The 25951-nt window shown below is 50.4% G+C and overlaps 1 protein-coding gene across 3 annotated transcripts in view; it reads right to left on the bottom strand.

Annotated features, from left to right (window-relative positions):
• ANKS6 (ankyrin repeat and sterile alpha motif domain containing 6) overlaps positions 1-25951 on the bottom strand; it is a 50748-nt gene that overhangs the window by 16645 nt on the left and 8152 nt on the right. For 2 of the 3 annotated variants that reach the window (XM_065908154.1, XM_065908152.1), the window contains exons 3-12: positions 22131-22175; positions 21247-21451; positions 20380-20486; positions 18559-18707; positions 17086-17284; positions 16260-16309; positions 13199-13402; positions 12003-12156; positions 9237-9406; positions 296-482 (exon numbers count right to left, since the gene is read on the bottom strand). In XM_065908154.1, the coding sequence (XP_065764226.1) occupies positions 296-482; positions 9237-9406; positions 12003-12156; positions 13199-13402; positions 16260-16309; positions 17086-17284; positions 18559-18707; positions 20380-20486; positions 21247-21451; positions 22131-22175 (1470 nt within the window). The remainder of the gene's footprint in view (positions 1-295; positions 483-9236; positions 9407-12002; positions 12157-13198; positions 13403-16259; positions 16310-17085; positions 17285-18558; positions 18708-20379; positions 20487-21246; positions 21452-22130; positions 22176-25951) is intronic. The other variant, XM_065908153.1, reaches the window with a different exon arrangement.

Below are 25951 nucleotides of genomic sequence, written 5' to 3' on the forward strand. Positions count from 1 at the left end.
ATTTGTACGAGGCTCGGGGAAAGGCATACAATGGGCGGCGGAAAAGCGGTTTTTCAGGCGCGCACCCGTGTACACAAACAAAGCCAAGCTACATTCGGGGACTACTGTGCACCTCTGAGGTACCTAAGCTCAGTGAAAACGAAGATGCAAGGTGCAATCAGGGAAAGGAAAGATGTTTTCGACTGAAAAAACCAGAAAACACCTGAGCCAGGACAGCTCTGGCGATGCAGGGCAGCTGCTCGGCCACCGTGGTGAAGAGGGCAGGGCGGGCTCCAGGGCCTTTCGGGGGGCTCACCCTCATCAGTGATGGTACCGCTGCTGGAGCCCCCGCTGCTCCTGGACTGCCGGTGGGACGAGGAGGAGGACACGGAGGACTCGGCCGCGTGCCCTTTGGGAGAAGGGGAGGGCGTGAGCGTGGGGGAGGTGCTTTTGGAGGTCGTGGAGGTTCCAGACGGAGGCCTTTTGCTCGTCTCCAGTTTCTGCTGAAAAGAGTAAGACAAATATGCAAGCCATCACCCGGAGGGCAGACATGATTCAAACAGACGCCCCCAACAGGGAGCACGGGTGATATACGATGCAACGAGATGTCCAACCAGGACTATGAGATCTACTTCACAGAAAACATGCAAAGCAGAAACCACAATACCAAACCAGGTTCAGGAAAATCCTCCCCTGAGAAGAGACGGGGAAGGGGATGGAAAAAGCGGCACAGGGGAGCCAGAAAAGCCCGGTCCCGGCCCTGTCCAGAGAGCGGCCAGCATCACGTCCTTGGCCGAGTCCCCTGACCTCACTGCCCTGCCACGCTAAGTTGATGCAGTCGTGTCCGACTCTGTGCGACCCGAGGAACTGTAGCCCGCCAGGCTCCTCTGTCCATGGGATTCTCCAGGCAAGAATACTGGAGTGGGTGCCATTCCCTTCTCCCGGGGATCTACCCGACCCAGGGGCCGAACCCAGGTCTCCCACATTGCAGGCAGATTCTCTACCGTCTGAGCCACCAGGGCAAGCCGTTGAAGCCACATCTCTCTGGCATCTCCTGGCAGGCGGGTTCTTTACCACTAGCGGCACCTGGGAAGCCTGGTGACTGCTCACTGACCAGCTCGAAAGTGAAAGTGTGGCTTCTTAACACACGTAGGCCCATTCTGCTCTGGACGTTCTCATCTAAACCAGTCACTTTCAACCGCTCACCACAGCACACTATTTCTCCTCTGTATGTGTTGAACATGAAAAAAGCCTTTTTAGTTTGAAGCACTTTTGTTCATTTTATAGAAGCACAGTTGGTCCACAATGTGGTGCCAGTTTGAGGTGTACAGTTGGTGATTCAGGTGGGGATTTTCTTGCAGCTTATACTCCATCATTGGCTATTACAAGATATTGGGTATCATCCCCTGTGCTTATACACAGGGGTTTACTGCTTCTACAGTAAATGCCTGTTACTTACCTATTTCATATGCAATAGTTTATATCTGTTTATCCCATACTAATTTGTCCCTGCCCACCGCCTCTGGTAACCTCGGGTTTGTTTTCTGTGTTTGTGAGTACTTTCAGACTTACAATTATGGGAACTAAGAAAGTAACACTGGGATGGCACCACCAGCTAAACTGCTGGTGGTGCTCAAATATCTGTACTTGTTTCACTGATTCTTGCTTTGGTCCAGGATTCATGCTGCACCGACCCATTTTGTCTTCCTATAACTCCTCCAACCTGTGACAACTCCTTGGTCTTGCCTCGCCTGCTATGACCTTGTTACTTTCACAAAGTCCTGGTCAGGCGTTTGTCAGGTATTTGCAGTGAGTTTGTCCTGTTTCCTCATAATGAGATTTCCTTATGCATCTTTAAGTTGACAACAACAGAGGTGACGGGCCGTTCTCAGAGCATCACACCAGGAGCTGCAAAGCACCAATCCCTTGTCCCTGATGATGACTTAGCTAAGGTGGGGGCTGTCAGGTCGCTCCATTATGAAGTTACTGTTTTTCCCTTTATTATCAGTAAGTATCTGGGGAGACATTTTGAGCTAAATATTTTTTCTTCCTGTTTGTCTGTTAACTTTAACATTCTCTGGGGCATCTTCTCTGCAGCAATTACTACTGGGAGGTTCTAATGGTGATTTGTTATTTCCCTTATTCCATCCACATTTATTATTTGGAATTATGTCCAGAAGAGTTGTCCCTTCTCCCCCACTTATTTATTCAGACCAGTATGGGCTTGTGGATATATATGCTCTGGGCTGTAATCCAACACTATTGTTAAGCCCTGGTCCCTTTTATTGGAGGGTGGTATTCAGATGATAAAATCTGGACGGTAGGCTGTTCACGGCTCCTGGGATCTCACTCCGAGGTCCTCTCAGTGAACAGAGCGAGGAAACACATGAAGTCTGCTCGCCAACGCACACACATGTAGCCATACTTTCTCCTCTAAAAAGCTGTGCATACGTGTGTACTTACAAGCATGCATTCATACTGATTCATACTGATAGCTCTGACTCCAGTCCAATATCCACAGGGTAGTTTCACCATTTTCCCTATGACTCAATCTCTGACAGATAAAAACTGAGCTCATTATTTGTTCAACCTTAGTATACGTGTTAAGTGTATATATACATACATATATATATATATATATATACACACACACATGTAAAGCAGCTTCAGAATTGCTAGCCTATAACACCTACAAGAAAAAAAACCTCAACCAGAATACAATGCTTATGTGCAGCTCTTTTTGTCTTTCCTCTTACAATCTCCACTGGCATGTTTCTGCCCACCTCCTACAGTGTAGGTATGTCATTAACTTGTAATACAGCTAGATCTGTTGTCACAGTCTGCATACATCCTTAGTTCCTGGTTGACTTAAAATCCACATGCAGTAAAAATAACTTCTGTGTCCAACTCTTCAGGTATTGATAAATAAGTAGAGTTGTGTATCCACCAACAGAGTACCATATGGAACAGTTCCGTCATCCCCCAAATTCCCTTGTGCGGTCCGTTTCTAGTTAAGTCTTCCCCCACTCCAATCCATAGAAATGACTGATCTGTTTCCCATTCCGATAATTTTGCATTTTGAAGAAACTGTCATACACATGGAATCACATGATACGTACACTATTTTGCCTGGCTCAGCATAACACTTCTAAGATTCATTTAAGTTACTGCATGTGTCCGTACTGTATTCTTTTCCATCGCTGAGTAGTGTTCCATTGTATGGGCTTCCCAGGTGGTGCCAGTGGTAAAGAACCTGCCTGCCAATGCAGGAGACGTAGAGACATGGGCTCAGTTCCTGGGTGGGGAAGACGCCGTGGAGGCAGGTATGGCAACCCACTCCAGTATTCTTGTCTGGAGAACCCCATGGACAGAGGAGCCTGGTAGGCTACAGTCCTACAGTCTATAGCGTCGCACAGAGCTGGACATGACTGAAGCAACTTAGCATGCACGCACATGTCCCACCGCACAGGCACTACCACAGTTAGCGTACATATTGACCTGTCATGAGACGTTTCCTGTTGAGGGTATTTACGAAAAACTGCTGTAAACATTCACAAACTGACTTTTGTATAAATATAACTTTTAAAAAAATCTATTTGGGTAAGTATCTAGGAGACAGACAGTCAGGTCACAAGCTCAATGTACGTTTAGTTTTATAAGAAACTGTCAAACTTTTTCAAGGTGGCTGTATCATTTCTGCATTCCCATCAGCAATGAATGAGAATTCCAGTAGTTCCACATTCTCACTGCTCTTGTAACTTAATTTTTTTTTTAATTTTAGGCACTCTAATAACAGGTGTAGAGTGCTATTTCATTGTGGCTATAAGTAGCATTTCCTAAATAATGATGTTGAACATTTTATCAGATGTTTACATGCCATCTATACATCTTCTCTGATGAACAATCTGTTCAGATATTTTGCCCATTTTTAAATTTGTTGGTTGTTTACTTATTGTTGAGTTTTGAGAGTTCTTTATTCTGGATACAAAACCATTATCAGATACATGATTTGCAAATATTTTGCCTAGGGCGTGGCTTGTCTTTTCATTCTCTTAATGCTGTCTCTTGTAGGGCAAAAGATCTGAATTTTTATGAAGTCCAATTTAAGATTTTTTTCTTTTATGGATCATGCTTTTGGTACTATATCTGAAACTCCATGCCAAATTCAAAGTTACACAGATTTTCCCCTAGGATTTTATAGTGTTTCATTTTATATTTCAGTCTGTGATCTATTTTGAGTTAATCTCTGAATTCACTGTGAGATATATGTGGAGGTTCATTTTCTTGCATATTCAATCGTTCCAGCACTATTCGTTGAAAAGACTACCTGTTCTTTGTTGAACTGCCTTTGCACCATTGTGAAAAAAAATTTAGTTGACTCTTCTTGTTAGGTCTATTTTTAGCCTCTCTATTCTGTTTCAATGACCTATGTGCCTGTTCTTCCCTAACATCATACTGTTTTACAGTAAGTCTTAAAACTAGGTATTGATAGTATGATTCTTTTTCATAATCCTTTTGCTTATACTTTCTTTGCATCTTAAAATAAATTTTAGAATCACTTTCCAGATCTCTACAAAAAGAGCTAGCTGGGATTTTAATTTGGATTATATTGAATCTATAGATCAAACTGCAAAAAAAACCGATACCTTAACAATATTGAGCCTTCTATCTCTCCATTTATTTAAGCTTATTTATCAACGTCTTGTGGTTTTAAACCTATAGATTATGCACATACTTTATTAGATTTATACCTAAGGATTTCATTCTCATAATACATTTTCATATAATTTCATTTTTATATAATACATTTCTAATGTACTGTAAATGATACTTTCAGTTTCAAATTTTAAAAGTCTGATTATTCTAATTATAATTGTTCATTGCTACTGTATAAAAATACAACTGACTTTTGTATATTGACTTCATATCCTGAACTCACTTTTTAGTCCTAGAAGGGTTTGTGTAACTTTTTTGCACTTTCTCAGTAAACAAACATATCATCTAAAACTAGAGATAATTTTATTTCTTCCTTTCCTATCTGTGTACCTTTAACCTGCTCCTTACCTTATCACACTAGCTATAGGACAGGTTTTGGTACAAAGTTGAGAGAGGCAACATCCTTGTTCCTGATCTTTGGTGAAAAGCACTCAGTCTATTATCATCGAGGACAATTCTAAGCACAGGTATTTTATATGAGGTCCAGGAAGTTCTTTTCAATTCTTGGTTTGCCAAAAGTTCTGATCACGAACGGAGTTTGAGTTTTGCCAGGTGCTTTTTCTGCATTTTATTCTTCAGTCTATTAACCTGGTGAATTATGCTAACGAGGTGCTCTTTTTCAGTATTTATCCTATTCAGTGTTCTCTGAGCTTCCTGGACCTGTGGTTTGGCATCTGCAATTAACTGGGGGAGAAATTCTTGGCCATTAAAAATACATATATTCCTTACGCCCCACCGTTCTCTCTCTCTGTCTTCAGGGACAGCATTTGTTACCATCTCACAACTTTGGGGTGCTCGGCTTTTGTTTTTGCTTTGACTTCTTTTTCACTTCATGTTTCAGTCTGGGTAATTTTTATTGCCCTATCTTCCGGCTCATTGATTCCTTCCTTGGGTGTGTCAAGGAAAGAATCTTTCTACTGAGGAGCCCATCAGAGGCATTCCTCATCTCTGTGTTTTTTATTTCTAGCATTTCCATTTGGTTCTTACAGTTTTCATTTCTCTGCTAAAATTGCTAATCATAGGAATCTGCATGCTGTTCAGACTGTCCACTAGAGCCTTCAGCATGTTAATTGTAGTTCTTTTAAACTTTCTGCTACATAATTCCAACACCTGTTTCACATCTACATCAGATTCTGATGATGGCCTTGTTTGTTGCGAGTCTGGTGTTTCTTGCCTTTTCACATGTCTTATAGTTTATGCTAAAAATTGGACATCTCATATAGGATAGTAGAGACCAAGATAAATAGTTTTCATGCCTAGAAATGGGTACACCTTTCCTTCTGCTAAGCCTTTAATGTTCCTTCTTGCTAACTACATCCAGAGTGGAAACAGAAGTCCCTTTCTTAGACTTTAAAAAACTCTGTCAATAAGCTGTCTATATTATTAATGGATTCTTCCTTCTGCTTTTCTGTAAAGACAGCCATTCCATAATAGAGCTTCTGATTAAGCAGGAGACAACAGGGATATCCCTACCAAACAGATTCTATTTCAGTCAAGGGCAAAGAAAGACGATATTCCAGGCCTGTAGGCAACACTATCGGGGAGGAGGCAGGTAAATGTAAGATTTGGGGTGCTCTGAAATATTTGAACTATTCCTTTCATCTCCAGTGTGGCAGGCTGATCATGTCATGGCGTCATCTCCACCCTTCCTGTACCCATGCTCTTTGCTACATAACTGCCTGGTCTCCTGCAGTGGGTGTGATGACTTGCTTAAACTTCATTGGTTTTCAACTAATGCCTTTGACTGTTGCCATGAGAACATGTCCACACTTGTGGACAGACATGGACCCATTGTTCTGATCACCCTAGCCAACAGTCAAACATGTAAGAGATCCCCTCAGTCCAGAAGCACTGCCTGGCTAGGTCCAGACTAGGCTGCCCAGCCACAGCTGTGCAAGCGTAAGAAATGCGTTGTTTTCAACCACTGTCCTTTTGGGTGGGAACAGAAAGCTGATATTCCCAGGGGACCTTTGGGCTTTCTGAGATCTGGGAAGTGAAGCACACTCGGCCCCACCCCATCTCCATTCTGCATCTGCTAAGGCACACTTCACATCAGAAGTCATGCCTTACAAATATTCTACCCCTGCAGAGTGCTTGGTTTAAGCAAAGTGCAAAACCCAGAATCATCAGGCTCATATTTTGAATACTAATTTCTAATTCTTCCTAAGGGAGTCTTTGAAAAGCACTTCATGTCTCCATTTTGCTGCTAGAGCCTTTGACAGAAAGCCCACTCCTGTGTCCTTTGATTTAGGGCAGTGATTTCTAAGAACTTGGGCTGGGCTGGCTGCAACACTCCCGGAAGAGAAAAACAGATTCCTCAGACCCTACCCCGAGAATCTCATTTAGTTAGGCTGTGTGGAACCCAGAAATCTGAGTTTTTAAGTAGCTCCCCAAGTTTACACCATATTCTTATGCTAGGAATATCAGGTAATCATTGAACTGGACTGTTTCTCCAGTTTTCTGTTTCATGAATGCATCTTCTGACACAATTTTCTTTCATCAGAACACAGCTTGTACATACCTTAAATATGACAGGTGCATCCAGGTGATGCAATGTTTAGTATAATTTATAACTTAGATGCCTCCCTATTCCCAACACCAATGAAAGGAAGCTAACAATATATAACACATCTAATAAGACCATCAAAATAGAAACAGAAAATTTTAGACAACAGAGAAGAGGAAAACTGTATCAAAATTCTAGAGTAGCAGATTTACTGTAATGAGAAGCCGAGTTTCCTAGCAGCAAAGGCAAAACGAGAAATATGCTAATTATAGAATTTTTACTATCGGATGAAATAAAACATATTGAAGTATCAGTAGACATTTTGTACCTAGAGTTGAATTGTAAAAGGAACTTAATTTCATAAATCCTAGTACATAGGTAATTTTAAACATAATAGAAAATATGCTTACATATACAGAGACTTTTTTTTCTGGAGTTACACTGTAAAGAAACTAATTATATAGGACCAATTGCATAAGGGACTTTGACTAATGAAGAAAACTGTGTAACTAACAGTCGTTGGACAGAAAACAAAGACTATTTCTCGTACATCCATTACGATATTAATCTCTGAAAGCACTTCTGGGCAAAGGTCCAGGGCTGAGGCCCTCAGATGATCTAACTTTTCCCGGGGAGAAAGCTTAAGACATCTAGAAAATAAAATGAAAAGTGGGGTTGTGCCTGGACTTGGGGTCCTCTCAGAAGAGGGAATGGGCTAGGACACCCCTATGGAGAATCCAGGGAACCACCTGTTAAAGGAGCCAGTTCATGTTCATGACCAGGACCCACACTCCGGGGCTTACCCCATTAATCAACCCAGGTGGAGGGACTAAGGAGGTGGAGGGGGCGGATTCTGAAGACACTGGAAGACCTCCACCCCCTGAGGCGCGTGGGGTGTCTCGCCCATTGCAGACCCCACAGGTGCTAACAATGCGGTAACTGCTCTGGGCCTGCATACGAAGCTGCTTCAGCCGTGTCCGAGTCTTTGCGACCCCGTGGGCTGCAGCCCACCAGGCTCCTCTGTCCATGGATTCTCCAGGCAAGAATGCAGGAGTGGGTTGTCATGCCCTCCTCCAGGGGATCTTCCCAACCCAGGGATCAAGCCTATGTCTCTAGGTCTTCTGCATCGGCAGGCAGGTTCTTTACCCCTAGGGCCACCTAAAAAGCCCAGTAACTGCTCTGGGGCTCATTAATGGAGGCAGATGAGGCCTCTGCTCTTTCCTGCTCAGCATCCTTCCTATGGCTCCTTTCCTATGCCACACACTCACCTCTGGAGCTCTGCCCGTGCCATCACCTCACCCTGGGACGGTCTCATTCCATCCCACCCTTGCCCCTTTCACCTCGCCCGTCAGATCTCCATTGAGATGTCAGTGATGCCCTCAAGAATCAGCAAGGATGCGTGCCCCATAGCATCCTCCCTTCTCCGGGAGACACAATGCTGTCTGTAGTGACGCCAAGAGAACGGTCCCCGAGCCCTTCACTCACTGCTGGACCCTCGCTGCTGGAAGTGAGCACAGAGCAGATGCCCCAAAGACGTGGACGGTGGGAGGACAGGTCGGAGGGCGGATATTACCGCTAGGACTGCCACAGTGACACCCGACACTTACACAGGTGCCCCAGGTGCCGGCCCCACTCTAAATGCTAAAATGTGAGGCTGAGATCAGAACCCAGGCACTTGCTCCTGAGAGCAGTAGGAACCCTTCTGCTCTAAATCAACGAACAGAAACATGAGTTGTGTGATACTGGACGACCAGCGCAGGACGGCAGAACCTGGCGCTCACCCCAGCAGCACCCCGCGCCTCTGCACCCATCCCGCCCGGAGGTGTCCTGGAGATCAGGCAGGAGGTGAACACACGTGCACACAACACCAGGCCGTGGGGTGTGACCTCGGAAACCACCCTTCTCGGAAAGCCCGGGGGCAGCCCATGGAAGGTTCAGTCGTCCCTGACAGCGCACCGCCCGCGCTCCCAGGGGTCAGCAATGCTAGGACAGGACTGGTGAGCATCGGGGGAGGAGGCGGGAACAGAACAAGCACCTTGGCACCGGGAACGCCGCCGCCTGCCGGGGAGACCGGGGGTTCAGACGCGCTGGAGCTGGGCGCCGGCCCGACAGGACTTGACCGGTGGCCGGGCTTCTGCTCAGATAGCCCGGCTGCTTTCTTCCTCTGGGCAGCGATCTGGGAGAGGACGCTGTCTACGCTGCCACCTGAGGAGAGAGGAATAGGAATGACTGCCAAGGGCCGGAGCACCGCAGCGTGGGCAGGGGACGTCAGGCGCTGACCCAGCTGAGCTGAAACCACGCTGCCCAGACCAGCCCCTGGCTCTGGGTCAGGGCTGGCCACAGCACTGCGATGACAACTGGCGGGCGGACAGGCCCCCAAGGCCCCAGTGTGCCCCCGCGTCCCACCGTGCCACGGCCCACTCAGCCGGCCTTCAGCAGGCCAGACGCCGGGCCGGCCCGGGTGACCAGAGCAGCCCCTCCCAGCGCCGTCTGCACGCGCTGCCCCGCCAGGGCTCGTCCGGCACCGTCCACCCCATCCCCGCCTCCCCGCTCTGAGCCTTCACACCCCAGCCACTCCCAGTTGGGTCCACAGCTTTCTGACTCCGAAACACTCAGGCGCTCGGCTTCCTTGATTGAATCCTGATTGCCATGGTCCCTCTCCCTGCTTCTCCAAACAGCGACCCTGACTTGTGATGAAGGGAAAGGGGAAGATGATGATATCCAGGGCTAGGGAGGGCATCAGAGGGGAACGCCGATAACTACGACTTACAGGGAACTGACCAGTGTCAGCACTGCTGTAAATACTTTACGCGTATAAACAGGGCCGTTCTGGAGGGCAAAATGGAAAGCTTCAAAGATAGACAAACCCATTGACCCTGCCAGCCTGGTTCAGAGGCACTTACATTAAGCAAATCACTAAGCAAGTGGGTAAGCCCAGCACTCTGAAGCCATTACTTAGAGTGGGATATACAGGAGCAAAAATCTGGAACGGCCTCAGTGTTCAACAAGAGGGAACTGGCTAATTAAAATTGTGACACCTCATATGAGTGGAAGGCTGCTTGGTTGTTTAAAAGGTGCTGTCCACAGGGAGCCCTGCTCAATGTTATGTGGCAGCCTGGACGGGAAGGGAGTCTGGGGGGGAGTGGATGCATGCATACGCACGGCTGAGTCCCTTTCAGGCTGTCCCCCTGAACACATCACAACACTGTTAACTGGCTACGTGCTAAGTCACTTCAGTCGTGTCCAGCTCTTTGCGACCCTATGGACTGTAGCCCACCAGGCTCTTCTGTCCATGGGATTCTCCAGGCACGATTACAGGAGTGGGTTGTCATGCCCTCCTTCAGAGCTACTTCAATATAAAATAAAAAGTTAAAAAAATGAAAGATGCTGTAGATACACGTGCATTGGCATAAAAAGGTGGTTACGACGTGGGAACAGGCACAAAGAGGGGAAAGGTTACAAAGCAGGGAACACGCAGAAGTCAGCCTGCCTTCGTGCGGGTCTGGCTCCGCCGTTTCACCGCTGTGGGACCCTGGCTGAGCTCATTGAACTCCCCTGAGCCCCAGTTCCGCCTTCTGGAAACTGGGGAGGATACCTCACCCGTTGTTGGAGGACTGAAGGAGACAGTCCACTTAAAGGACACTGTGCCTGGCACACACTCAGTGCTCAAAAAATTATTCTTCTTTCATAAATAAGCGAGATGCACCTTGCAAGATATACATCAAAATGTTAACAATGATTCCTAGTGGGTGAGATTATACGTTTTTTTTGCCTTCTGCTTTAGCTGGTTTTCAAGCTTTCCCACAAGAAGCATGCATTACATTCCTACGTAACGGCATAAAGCATGTGCCTTCCTGCAAAGCTCGCTTTCGTTAATCCTGGATGCCCCAGGAGAAGTCTAGGAAGTATCCTGTAACCAGCCTCATTACCTTTTCCCGTACTCTGTTCTGGTTGTTTTTTTACAGTATTTACTATTCTCGGATTTAAAAAAAAAGTTGCCAGGCAAGAATACTGGAGTAGGATGCCATATCCTTCTTCAGGGGATCTTCCCAGATCAGGGATTGAACCCGCGCCTCGCATCCTCTGCATTGGCAGGTGGGTTCTTTACCACTAGCGTCACCTGCAAAGTCCCCACTTAAAAATCTATTCTTATTTGTTGTTTTTTTTTTTTTTAATTATCTGTTTGCACCAGAATACAACCTCCTACAAAACTGACTTAATTTTTTATTGCCGCGTGCTCTATCACCTAGACTTTGGCTTATACCTAATAAGTGGCCAATAATATTCTCTGAAAGAATCTGGTAAATAAATGTAATGACTGAAAACAACTAAACTTAAAGAGAAGGAAAGTATGCCACAAGCCCAAAATAACGGGAGGGCAAACGGCTTTGAGTTTTAATTGTCACCTCCTAGCTGTGCACTCCTGGGCAAATCCATCAACCCCTCTGAGCTTCAGTTCCTTCATTTGTTCACCGAAGAATCAGGATGAGACGATACCTATGGTTTAACCTTCAAGGATTTTAAACACCACAAAAACACTATTCACTTCTATTAGTTTCTTGCAAAACTTTCTAACAAAATAGACCATTACAGACTACCTCTTCCCTTACCACTCCCCACTCCCTCGCCCTAAGAAACTGCATCAAACAAACGCGGAATTGTGAATTCACTGAAAAACCCTTCGGGCACATCCGTGAGAAAGACAGCGTGCATGCGGTGGTCTCAGGGACGGTCTGCAGCTCACACCCTCGACCCCCAGTGCTCTTCCTGCCTTGCTGGAAGGGGCGGCCTGGGTACACACCTGAGCGGGTATGCAGCTCCCCGCCATGCCTGCTCATGCCGCCTCCCCCGCTGGAGCCGCCAGAGGAATGAGGTGAGTGGTTGAAGTTTCCAGAATTGGCGGGGGAGGCTGGGCTTCTGGAGAGAGATGGAAATTTAACCGGCCTGACGAGAGTCTGCAAGAATAAGGCGGATACGGCAATTAGGTGTGCTGTTCGTTGCTTCCGACACGCAGGTCATGACGGGGAGGGCCCTGGAGTTCAGGTGGCCCATCCCGGCTGATCCTGGCTCCGCCTGCTAGGAGGCCCCCAAGGGATGGAGTTCACCTCTGCCTGCTGACAACTCACCGGCCACCAGCTCAGGCTCAGCCCCTGTGACACCACTTCCCACAGCTCACCCGCCTCCTCCCGAGTGTGGACCAACACGAACCCACTCCGTCCGTTTTAAACACTCCTAGACACCAGGGCTTTGGTCTCCGGCTAGTGATTTGGCGCTAACAGTCCAGGAAGGCAGCAGCAAGCGCCGGGGGCTCAGACAGAGACGGGGGCTCCGAGTGTCTCCAGGCAGCAGGGTCAGGGCCTAAGTCCCTGAATCTCCACTGTCTGCAGCCTACTCGTGAGGGTCTCAGCCCCACATTGAGAGGGACCGCCTCAGCGTGTCACAGAAACACACTGAGGGCCTCCAGATCAGAAACCACCGTGGGCAGAAGGGCAGAAGCCACACTCTGGCTGCAGGAAACTCTAGGAGCACACACAGCGGTCTCCAGTGTTCGAGTCTGGTCCTGAAGTTGTGCAATAACGTCGTGTGGAGCCTGATTAGAGCCAAGAGCCTGATGTCTGGCCCCAGCATCCTCAACCCCACTCGGCTCGGGGACCCTCAGCAACTGCCTCCAATCTCTGGGCTGTTGCTTCATCTATTAAAGGGAAGGGGGGATTAGATCAGGTCTTCAACCTGTGTTCCTCAGAGCTCCAGGATTCCAGTGAGAGGGGCTTCCACTTTCGTTCACGCTACTCTACTTACATATTAAATTGCTTTGTAGGGTTTCATTAGACAAAGGAGTATCACCCACTTAAAAGAAAATAAAAAAAAAAAAAAAAGAAAATAAAAAGCTACAGCCGCCTATATCAGAAGGGATCCGAGGTCCCTCTGCCTGCAAATCCATCACGACATCAGAGAGTGGAAGATGAAATGTCACAGTGTGTGAACTGGACGACTTACACTGTCCGCGCTCCCCCCAGCCGCGGGGGGGCCTCTGCCGGCTCTCGGAGGCAGCACAGTCTTCATGGGGTCTGCCTTCCCGTTGTGACATGTCCGGGACCGACCCGAGCTCCACAGCTCAAAGCTGGAAGGGGGCAAGAAAGGGGGGATGACTGCCTTCAGCTTGTCGCTCGGGAGTCTGGTGAAGGGGGCTCCATTTCGAAGCTGAAAAAGACAGGCTGTGGGTTAGGCCAGCCCCAGGAGGGCTCCTGGCTCTGGGAGGAAGACTCCAGGTCTCTCCTGCTTCTCAGAGAATGGCAGCGCCCCCGAGCCCCACCTCCCACCACAGCCAAGCCAGAGACCCACGTGATGCCCTCAGCTCTCCTCCCAGCAGCCGAGGGATACCCACGTCTGCTCCTCTCCACGCCCCCAGGTTCTCTTGGGTCTGTGCGCAGCAGCGAGACTGGCACGGGGGAGGGACTGCGGGGAGCCTAGGAGTGGTGGGTGTGCTGGGCCGGGAAAGGGCCCGCAGACCAAGGGAAGGGGATGCAGGAAGGACTGCAGACAAGAGGAGCAGAGACCAGCGCACAGAACTGCAAGGAGGCGGGTGTGGCCTGGGCCGGGATTCCAGGAGGACGGGATGAGGGCGCCGGCAGGCCCAGGCTGGCTCTGCAAGCCCAGCAGACACTCCCATCCCCTACCCACCACCTCCTTCCTGCTCGAGCCACACCTCCCACTGCTGACATTTTTAACTGCAATTTTAAGTTTTGAAAATGCGATTTGGGGTCAGGATAAAATCCACACCATGATGACTGGTGGATCGTCCAGGAAAAGCTTTCACACGGTCCACAGTAACTTTAATTAAGAAAAGACAGTGAACTTGGTGCCAGATGGTGCTTCGCAGGGAAGGGCATCCCACAGCTAAACCTGCCTCGGGAGCCGGGCAGGCGGGCATCTCCGCGAGCATGGCTGCAAACGCCTCCTCAGCAGAGCGCCCTGGCCATCCTCCATCTGCCGCGGGGCAGGTGGGCACACCGCCGCCCCCTACAGGGCATAGGGAGGCGGGACAGCAGAGAACAAGACGGGAAGAGGCACCTCCCGGGTTCCCACCCAGGCACTGTCCTGCTTTTCTGAGTCTGTGAACAAGGGTGGACCCCTCTGGACCTCAACAGCCTCATCTGCATAAGGATAATTCATCAGAGCTGTGAAAACAAAAACCAGGAACCCCAAAGTCAGGCAGGTCAGTCTTGGATAAAGAGATGATGGCACGTTACATCACTCTGTCATCGGACACGATGGGGCCAAAGGGTGTTTCTGACACAGAAAAGATGCTCATGACATCTTTTCGGTAGGTTCAGCACGATGGGGGAAGATCCCAGTGCATCACCGACTCAGTGGACGTGAACTTGGGCAAACTCCGACAGTGAAGAGTAGGGAGGGCTGATGTCGCAGTCCACGGGGTCACAGAGTCGGACACGACTTGGCGACTCAACAACAGTGCCTGGCCTGGCATGGTTTTTTGGGATAGAAGTGAGTGAATATATGTAAACTGCAGCAAACACTTAATAAGCTTTGGGCTGGTACATATTTAGTGCTTCTAAGTATTTGTTTATTACATATATAGCATGATATCATATTCATAGATACAAAAAATGATTAGGAAAAATGCTCAAAAGATATATGCCACAAAATGTCAATCATGATTATATCTGGATGTGTGACCAAGGGCCATTTTTTCTTTGTACTTTACTGCATCTTCCAAAAGTTCAGTAAGAGCATTTCTGTCTACATACTGAAAGCAATTATTGCTATTTATTAACATTATCAAACGTTGTCAGTCCCACGGTCAGTGTGCAGACACCAGTTTATACCTATCTCACAGCAGGGCAGAGCAGACAGACCCCAGCAGGGCCCCAAACATCCTGCGGCAGCTTAGTTCTGTGGGTGCACCTCTGCTCCCGTCTCCTCTCCAACACTGCCCTCTCCTGGTCAGTCTGCAGATTAGGGCCTCGGAGTTAAAGGGACTTAGCCCAACTCCAACCAGGAGACTCATTTCAGAGAAATGAAGCCCAGAGAAGTGATGTGACACATCCAAGGTCACACAGCAGATAAATACGAGTTCACTCTGGGTCAGAGGTTATGTTAAGATATTCGTGGGGATGATACTTAAAAACTACAACCATGAGGGATAGCATCTCCTACGTAAGAGAAGGCTAGCTATCGCCTAATATCCATCCTCCGTATCTCCCTCGCAGACACGCCTGATAGATGAGCACGTGACCAACTTGGAACAAAGACTTCTATGCAGTGTGAATGGGCCATGTGACTAAATTCTGGCCCATTTAATGTAAGCAAAAAGTGATGCGTGAATTTCCAGGAAACTTCTTTACAGACACCTGGCCTGTGCCCATGGCCACCTCTTCTCCAGTCATCTTTGGGGTCAGCTGGAATGAAGCAGTAATGGATAGAGCTCTGGCAGCCACCTTAGACCAAGAAGTAACCTTGGTAGTAGAGGCCATGCCAGGGAGACCAACAAGTAAAAGGAACCTAGGTCCCTAATTCTATAGATCAATGAACCAGTCTTGAACTTCACTTACTTGAGATAAATAAGATCCTGTCAAATTTATGCCAATCATTTGGGGATTTTGTTACTCATAGCTGAACCTAAAATTAATACATCTCTAATTTATAGATGAGGACACTGAGGCCTCTCTCAAGCTGGAAACAGACTCTCTTCTTTGACTCCTCTCTCCTTGGCTCTCCATAACCAAAACGGTTAAGTCCAACGTCACCATCGGTTCCTACCCCGGCACGGCCCGTGTACTCAGCGCTACGTCCCTGATAACGTGATCAGGGCTTAGGCCTGGCTGCTAAGCACCAGCACAGCCTTATCCAGAATTTAGGGCTGGCATCTATTCTGATTCCTTGGTGCCAGAGATATACCCACTGCTACACATTTTGACATCGACCCCATCCGTAACCACCACAAAGAAAGACAAATGTGCCCACATCCCTCCTCATAAATCAATCCGCTAACGATTGGAAGAGACCTGAAATGCTTTTAGAAAAGCCCCACACTCACCATGGTTGTCAATAACACATCTTCCTTTTCTCCTCTTGTGCTCCCAGTACCTGAGAAACAAATGGAAGTTTCCTGAAATGACCCCCTCCCCCAACCATAACGAATCCATGGCATGAGGACAAGTGACCAGGTCAGCCTTCATCCTGGAAAATCAACTCTCTTGAGTGATTAAATATTTAATAATAATTGGTATTCAATATTTGAAGAGAAGGGAAGCATTTAAAAGGTATCTTAGAGTGTGTTTGCAGCTTTTCCATAAACCATTGTCATGCTGGGTCAGACAGTGGTATGTTGAGCTCAATAGTCTGTCTCAAACAGTGGTACCCAAGGAACTAGTCTGGGTGTGGAGAGTCAGACTGTTAGAACGGATCTGGCCTAATCAGTTTTCCAGTGTGGGAATCTTCTTCAGTGCCCTGGCAAACTCATCCAAGCTGTTAAATACTTGCAGTGGTGGGGAGCTCACTACCCCCACTCCAACCCCAGAAACTCACTCTACTTCAAAACACTGCTGGTGGGTGCAGATCACATGTGGCAAGTGGGAAAATCACCTGTCCTAGGCAAGGGAGAGATAGGGACTGGCCACAGGTTTCCCAGCAGGGCACGCGGGGCAGGAAGCTGGGGCCCGCTGCCAGCCGCCCCTTTCCACCCTCAGCAGCCGGTCCCTCAGATGGACTTCTGTCCCTTAAGTCCTCACCAAACTGGCCACTCTGCACCAGCGTCACATCCCATCAGCCCCGGAGGGAGGACGAAGGGCAGAGGAAGAGGGCAGAGAGGTTCAGGCTTTGACCACTCTGGAAATTCTACCGCACATGCAACTTTCTCTTACCATTCTCTTTGGTCATGGGGGCCAGGTCGGGGAGCCCAGAGCGGCTAGTCTTGTCCAGGGGTGCCGCCCTCATTGTGGAGTCCAGCGCTGGCTCTGGCTCATCACGGAAAGGCAACGGCTGGTTGCCGGACAGTCCACGCGGCAGTGTCTGCATCAGTTTCAGCTTCCGGAACCGATTGGACATGCGGTTCCACCAGGACTGCCAAGGGAATGCAGAGAGCGTCGGGCCCCACAGTACGGAGCCCAGGAAGGGCAGCCACACTCCACACGAGCCCCTCCCCTCTCCTGGCCCACTGCGGGCGTTACCATCGACCACAACACCCTGAGTTCTCTCTAAACCCTTCCTGACCCAGCCCGCGGGGGGCCTTCCCAATAGCCTGGGGGTGGCAGGGAACCCAATGTGCTAAGGTTCTGCAGCAATCTCCTCATTGCACAGTCTGAGACAGAGACCCAGCGATGTCAACTTGCTGGGCGTCTTCGAGTCAAACAGGGACGGGCAGAGGGACACAGAGGCAACACCAAACGCCTTAACATCTCAGACTGCGTAACCCCTCCCCCCATTCCAGTAACAACGTGAGAGCTAGCAGGCTGTCCGCTCCAGGGCCTGGGCCATCTGCTCCTGCAGCTGACGCCTCTTCACCTAGAGAGAGGACAGGTGCCACCCCCAGGGCATCTACACAAGCCCACGAGAGCTCAGAGGCGACTGGCAGGGCACCAGAGGGAGGCTGCAGGACCTGGCCTAGAGACGGCAGTGAGGCAAGGATGACGAGATGTATGCGAGCAGCGCTGGGAGGAAGGATCCAGGGCCTCGGGTGAGCAACAGACATGAGCAGAATGCCAAGTCTGCAGATCCGAGAAAGTGCTGGAACCCCAGCCAGGAAAAGGGAAAAAATAATTCTGATTTTCAACAAGCAGAGCAGGGCTGGGAGGATAAGACATTCAAAGAGAAACACTCAACTTGCAGTTTAGAAATCAGCAGCTGGAGCCTGGTTCTGGTGCTTCCAGTGGCAGCTGATGGGGGCCTGTGGGCCGCAGAGAGGCCCTAGAATGTGCAGTCAGCAAATACTGTCCACATTGAAGCACGGGCCACAGACAGATGGCCAGGGAGGAGAGGTTCGAGGCTAGCCAGCTCAGCAGCACATCATGCAAAAAATGTTAACCATTCTCTACATTTAGAAATTGCGTCTCTGCATCAACATCTGGGTTTTTAGTTTCTCCTGAAAACGATGGGAAGCAGCAGCAACGTGGACCTACACACTTGCAGCAGCCGCTAACTGGCTACCATCACCTCCGTTTCCCCTGGGCACCTCCATTCCCCACTGCTCGCCTCCACTTTACTTCCTGCCCTGCTGTCAACCCCGCTTGTCACCCTGTCCTAAAGCAGCTCTGGGTAACGAGGAAGTGGCCAGCACCTTCCCGCTTCACTATTCGGGCTCGGCTCTCTGGCAGCTTCTAAGACAGCAAAGGGCAAACCTTGAGCCCGCCTTTGTCGTCAGGCAGCACCGGGACACTCCAGGGCTGTCGGACCTTCGAGGGGGGCAGAGGCGGCGGGTGGCTGGGCCGGCCTTTGTCTTTATTCACCTGCATGCAGACAGATGCCAGCAGTCGAACAAGTTCCGTGTCTATGGACACAAAAGGCAGCCTTTTACCTGCAAATATGTCTGTTGGGCCATGGGGGAGGGGGGAGGTCTCAAGGCGACCCCAGCAGCCTGAGACCTCGGTCCCGCGGGGCCAGAGCCTGTGTTACTCCAGGATCAAGCTGGCCCTGCCTCTCCCCTGGCTCCTCAGGAGCGGCAAACGTGACAGCAGGGCTTAATCCACTTAAACAGAAACAAAAACCAGACGCCCTGTCCCACCAGGAGGGCAGCCGGTGGAGTCTTTAAAAAGTAGAGGCTCTACAGCCAGATGACTGAGGTTGGAATTCTCACTCTGTTCTTCCCAGGCTGTGTAACTGCAGGTCAATTAAGGGGTGACCGTACCCACCACACAAAGGTGTCTGAAGGATCTGAGGGAGCTCCTAACATATGGTACGTGCTTAAGAAAGATTAAGTGGTATTAGTTATTATTAACTCAACTGGGCTATTAAAAAAGCAACAAGCAAGATTGAGAAGAAAATACTACAAACTATGAATATGCTTTTCTCTTGACTGTTGCTTTTTTTTTTTTCCCTCCAGCATGTGTCTCTTTGAAAATTTCGGGCAAAAAAATAAATAAATAAGAAAATTTCAGGCAAAAATTTCATTTGAAAAACCACTATGAAAAAAATCCACTGAGGTAGGTTGTTTTATTGGGAAAGGCAGTGAGGGAGAATGCTGGGAAGGAAGAGACACAGTGGAAGAGATGAGACTGGCAGAGAAAAGCCTGTGTGCAATGCAGCCCAGGGTCCCCGGCAGACTGCAGGCAAGGAGTGAGAGCATCGGACCTGGGCGGAGGGCCCCACCTCTCCAGCCAGGGTCAGTCACTGGTGGGCACATCCTCTCTGCGAGGATAAGAAGGAACCAGCACGGATCTGTGACAAGCGGGTCTCACGGGAGTGGGGGGTGAGGGGGTGGTGGTGCTGGAGGTGAGGAAGGGCACTTGACCTGTGGCCCCCACAATGAGAGAGGCAGCGGGAGCCCCTCCACTCATGGAGGCAGAATCCCCCCCTGCCCGAGTCAGCAGGGGAGGAGCCAGCTGAGGACTCAGAGCCTGTGGGTCAGAGGAGCCTCCCAGCTTCTCCCTCTCTGGGCTAAAACTTGGGGGTCCCAAGAGAGATGACAGGTAGAGAGACCCCTTATCCCTTGAGTTAGCTAGTGGGAAGCCACAGGTTGCAGAGGAAGGTCTGTCAAAGTGGCAGAGGGCCCAAGGGCCTAGCAGGTGTTAGCTGGGGGTCAGCAGTGTTGCCAAGACCCTTGACCCGGAGCTTCCACCGACACCAGAAGCCAAGGCGGTCACTGCTCTGTCTGTTCTCCCTGTCCACGGGAGCCTGTTTCTTCCTGAGTCACGCAGGGTCTAGCTGAGAGGCACAGATACCATTCCAGGATCTGTGTGCACAGCCAAGGCCTTCCTGCCTGGAGACTCCCGAAGGCTGGAGCCAGAAGTGGCCTCGGGGACTAGCTGGTCCCAGCTGCGCCCATTCTCCCCCACGGCCTTCACTTGGGAGCAGTGAAGACTCGCCTGAGGCTGTGTGGGGTGCTCTGGGGGCTTCAGAGTGGCTTCCGCCTTGAATAAGCACGTGCTTACACACAGGGGATGATCTGGATTCCCAGCCAGAAAACCCAGCACCTTTAAAACGCTTTTCCTAAAACGACCCACCAGGATCACTCAGCAGCATCACTAGGTCAAAGGCCGTGTACCCATTTTTTGCACGAAGAGTAACATCAGCTCCTTGGTTTAGCAGATATTTGACAATCTCTTTGTTCCTGTGGAAGAAAGAAAAAGCCAGAGTGAGACCCGCTGGAAGGGAACGCGTGGCCTTGCTCCTGGGCCACAAGAGCGGTGGCTATAGCTCCAGCAGCATCTGTGTCTGTGACAGAGGGCTCAGGAAGCTGTCTCCCAGCCTCTGCTCCCTACCCTGCGGGCAGGCACGACAGAAGTCAAAGCCTGAGTGCTCCTTCCATGAACAAAACGAAAACACAAGTCTCTGCCCCAAAGCCACTGGCTCCCAGGACCACACACAGGCCCCACCCCTCCTGCCCCTCACTGGGACCTGACTGAAATCCTCTGGCAGGCCAGAGTCTTTGATGTGGAACTCTGAGGATCAAATGAGGAAGAAAACCACTTTCAGAGGACACAGGACAGTGCTCTGATCGCCTGAAGCGGGGCAAGGACGGAGCCCCTAATTTGGAATCAGATCACCACCGAGCAGGTGCAAGGCTATATGCAGGCCCCTGCCCCTTGGTCAACCTGCCCCAAGGAGGAGGCTTCCAGGAAGGTAGAGGGGTGACTGGATGAGAAGGGATGCAGAAGCATCAGGTACCACCGCCGAGGCAACAGGAAATCTGGACACAAAGGGGAGGAACGCAGGACGGACCAAGCCTGCATCGTTTTGAGTGTCTCAGCATCTTCACAATGGGCGGGGCGCTTCTCTGTAGCATCTCAGGACCAGCACCCCATCAGGCACCCTATTTCAGCTGGGGGCACCCTCTCGGGCTCCCTGCTGGGGCTGGGGCTGGCACTGACCCGTGGTAGGTGGCCTGCATGAGGGCCGTCCAGCCATGTGCACTGTCCTGCTTGTCCACGTCGGCATGCCTCTCCACCAGCAGCTGCACCAGAGGCAGCTGTCCCATGACCGCCGCCAGCATCAGCGGGGTGGCCCCATCCCCGTTAACCAGGTTCACGTGGTTGGGGTCTTCATCAGCGATCTCTTTGACCAGCTGGAAGTTTCCTGCCAACAGAATCAGAAGTTCTGGTGAGCCACGGGCCTGGCACCGCAGGATGATTTACCCAATGGTTTCCCGCAACAAGTGCTGAGCCGGCCTCTGCACTGGGTGCTTGGGCCTCGCAGGGGCTACAAAGACGAGTCAGAGGCACCCCCACTCTCCAGTCCTTCAGTCTACGAGGGATGGAGGCAAGCACGCAAATAGGTTTACTGAGAGAGAGGTGTTATTGGTATCTTAAAAGAACAGTGATGATGAGGGGCAATGCACATGCAGAAAGACAGCCCAGGTCTCCCTCAGAGGTGAGGATCAGGGTGGGCTTCCTGGAAGCGGAGGTTTGTTTCAGGAGAGGCAATACTAGACTAAATAGCTCTTCGTTACAGAGAGTGGAGTAGGTAGGTGGGCAGCCAGGCCTTTCAGAGGGAAGTAAAAGTCAGGACACAGCCACAGGGTCCAGCAGGAGAGGCAGAGGGGGCCTGAGAAAATAACCTGGAAGTTGTGTGCAGAGCACCATAACTACCAGTCCAGGGTCTGACCCTCCCTGGGTGAAACCAGAGTCAGGAAACAACAAAACACTTGCTTCTTTCTCAAATACTCTGGGCGGCCTTGAAAAGGGCTACCAATATGAGTCTGGGAGAAACAGCACTGTATTCTTAAATATCCCAAAAGGTTTTCTAAACTGCTTACCCATTTTTAATGCGTGGAAAATATCAGGTCGCCTTTTCTCCTCATCTGGGTAAACAAAGATTTTTAAAAGTTAACCACGGAAAGGTGTAAAATAACAGAAAAGTCACAAGGCTGTAACGACCCAGACTACCTTTAAAAATGATTTACTTTTCATAAGCAATCTAATCAGAGACCCAGGGAATGGACTAACTCCAGCAGCCCTTCTGGAAGGGTTGTCGTCAGACTGTCTGAAAACGCTTCAGAGACAGACCGTGGGAGGTCATCTGGGCAGGAAAACAGGAATGAGCAGACCATTTCCGGATCCCACAACTCATAGAGCAGTCTTTTTTAGGCATTCCAAATTTTGGAATGTCCTTTCTCAGATGTAACGGAAAAGTACAGTCTTGGAAAAATCTGTATTCCTATGAAGATTTTAAGAAGAAACAATGATTCTTTTATTCTAAAAAGTAAATGTACAACCATGAAGTAATTTCAGAGCAGGTTTTCATTCTAACACCTAAGACATTGGGCAGCTAAGCCCAGAGGAGGTCATGGTTGCCAATGCTAATATTCGCTTTCTTTTCCGAATAAGCAGCCGTCTGAGTGATTCTGAAGGTCACCCACGACCCAGACCTGCAGATGCTCCCATCTGATGTCTTCATGCTGGGCTTCACTGCACCCACCCAATGCTAGCCCCTTCCTCATCTGCCATCACCTTCCTTGAAGCTAGAGCTAGTGGGTACCCTGCTCCCTCCTGTCAGAAAGTAGCCATCCTCACAACTAGTCTTCTCGCTGGTGAAAGTGAATGCAGGACTTCCTCTGACTAATACTAGAGGACAGAGCAGCCGCAGGAGAAAACCTGTGACTCTGGGCCACATCCCTGGTCCCGAGCAGCCTCCACCAGCAGCCGGAAGGAGGTGCAGAGTGGCACAAGGAGTCTGGACCAGGGAATCCGGATCCACGTATTTCCAGAGAGATGTGTCTCCTCGTCACTGATAATGCAGACAACATGCTAACACAGAGGCCAGATGGTGGCTGCAGGGCTGGATAATACAGACGGGAAAACGCTCCAGAAGCCCTACACAAACAGCTTCCCTCATAGCTCAGTTGGTAAATCATCTGCCTGCAATGCAGGGGTGAAAGTGAAAGTGAAGTCACTTGATCGTATCCGACTCTTTGCGACCCCGTGGACTGTAACCCACCAGGCTCCTCCGTCCGTGGGATTCTCCAGGCAAGAATACTGGAGTGGGTTGCCATTTCCTTCTCCAGGGGATCTTCCTAATCCAGGGATCGAACCCGGGTCTCCCGCATTGGAGGCGGATGCTTTAACCTCTGAGCCACCAGGGAAGCCAATGTAGGAGACCCAGGTTCAATTACTGGATTGGGAAGATCCCCTGGAGAAGGAAATGGCAACCCACTGCAATATCCTTGCCTGGAGAATCCCACGGACAGAGGAGCCTGACAGGCTACAGTCCATCGGACTGCAAGAATCAGACACGACTGAGCGACCAAACCACCAAACAGCAATTTTTGTTATCTTTTCTAGTGACCAGCACCCAGCCCAGAAAGGGTGCTAGTTAACTCCAGGGCACTTACAGGAAAGTATAGACAGGGCCATGGAACCAAGCGCCTAATTCTGCCTTTGAGATACTATAAAGAAACGATTATGAAACTTCATTTTAAAAAATATGTCTCATTCCTTTAAGTGTTTAAGAGTCTAATTTGCTATAGGCCACAGCCTCCTTCATGCCAAGACTCTTTGACGGAAAAGAATGTGTCAACTGGGTCTAGCGTTGGTTGCTAAGCAGCCATCTGCCACAAACGAATCGCTGACAGTCTAGCCTGACCTCAGGAGGCTGGAGCAGCCATGCCTGATGCCCGCTGGCCCTGGGCTGGTCCCTTCCTCACTCTGGGCTCCAATTATTGCATCAACATCAGAGCAACTCCAGGGACCCCCCCACAGCCCAGGGAATGACCAGTGGGGGTGAGGAGGGTGTCACAGGGACGATTACGGCCTCAAGGGCACCCTGTCCTGCAGCTAGTGTGAGGGAGAGAGCCGGGAGTCTCCAAGGCCCTGACGGGGGCGGGGGGTGGGTTCCCTCACAAAAAGGGCTGGGGCCAACTATTGTCTGCTTAATAATCTGTCACCACTAGTAACATGGCCTTTGAGGCTCTTCTCTGACAGCCTGAATGGCGCCCCTTCTCAGCTCCTGCAGCTCGGCTGAACTCTCAGCTCCCCTCCTTCACATGGAGGCCCGCCCCACCCAGTTCTCTGCCGCTCCCAAATCCTCCACCTCGCCCGTTTTCTTCCTCACCACAGAACTCACCACCTACCGTCCTATGTGACTTATTTAACATGCTTATTTCCTGTTTCTTGCCTGCCTCTCCTCCAGAAGCCAAGGTCCTCAAGGGCAGAGGTTGGATCGGGTTTGTTACTGGTGCCTAGAATGGTACCTGGTACATTGGCAGTCAACGAGTGCGTGCAGAATACTGGGATGAACGAACGGGGAATACAAACCCATTCTGGCAGCTTCTGCTCACTGCTCTCTATGTGCCAGGCTCTGGGGTACTCCTGAGTACAACCGGCATTATCGTCCTACTGCTCATAGGACCTCACAAGCCAAGTGCGTTCGTTACGGCTGTTCTGTGAAAGAGCACATTGGAGTCCTAGAGAGACAATGAACATGCCGAGGCCTCCCAGCCCCAAAGTGAGAGCTGAGCCTCAAACCCGTGTCTGCTCGGCAGGGAGGTCTGCCCGTGACCGTGACCCGGTCCTGTCAATTACAGCAGTGACGGTGACGGGTGAGGGCAGCTGCCAGCATCTCTCACGTGCTCTCTCTGGGCTGGGGGGACCTCACTTGATCCTCACCGTGGTTCTGTGAGGCAGGGGGACTTCTGCCGCTCACTTATGGGAGACAAAACGGAGGCTTGGAGAATGAAGGCAACTGGTCCAAGGTCCCTCAGCCAGCACAGGCAAGGCCAGGTGGAGCCAGGTAGAGGGTGACCTTGGCTACGCCCACCTCTGTGTCTGCAGCTCCACGTTTTGAGGAGAGGGGGGCACTGCTTCCCCAGAGTGCCAGGGCAGTCCATAAGGAGGCCTGTGGGGCGCTAAGACCCCAGAAACCCGGCGGGAGGCATCTGAGGAAGGAGGAGTCAGCTGCACAAGAGGCCCAGCTCAGCACCCATAGGTGGGGCACACGGCCCCGACCATCCACTTCTGGGGCAGCGGCCTCGAGCAAGTTGCTTGACCCCCGCCCCGAGCCTGACCTCCCCCACCTGCAGCATGGACGAACGGCCCACGGGGGAGGTAAGAGCCTGCCCGTCAGGCGTGGAGGCACAGCAGGGACGGGAGGCGGCGGCTCCCTTTCCCATCTCGGCCGCAATCACACCACCCAAGCCTTTAAGGCAGGGCAGTGGCCTTGAGTCAAGAACAGCGTGGGTGAGACCGGAGCCCCGACTTCTAACTGCAGCTCTGCCCGGGACCTGACGCTGAACGCCGCGTGCTAAACTGCCCGAGGCTCCCACACCAGAGGCCAGCTTGCTTCCTGCTCATGGCCTCCTGGGAACTGTCACTGATCCATTCTACACAAGAGACACAGGGAGGCTGAGAGAGAGTTACAAGCGCGTCCGGATCCCTGAGGCCCCACAAAGGCTGGAGCTGGGTGGGGTCACATCCCCGTGCCCTTCCCACGGAAGCCCCGCCTTCCAAGGGTCACAGAGCTTCTAACAGGTGCGGCATCTGCCACCAGCCTCTACTCTCTGGCCCTCACTGTCCCCATCCACACAAAGGAAAGAGGTCTCCTGGCTTCAGGCAGGTTCTCTTAGACTTTCCTTCTTTTCCC

Source organism: Muntiacus reevesi, chromosome 17 (genome assembly GCF_963930625.1).
Source record: "Muntiacus reevesi chromosome 17, mMunRee1.1, whole genome shotgun sequence".
NCBI classification, from domain to species: domain Eukaryota; kingdom Metazoa; phylum Chordata; class Mammalia; order Artiodactyla; family Cervidae; genus Muntiacus; species Muntiacus reevesi.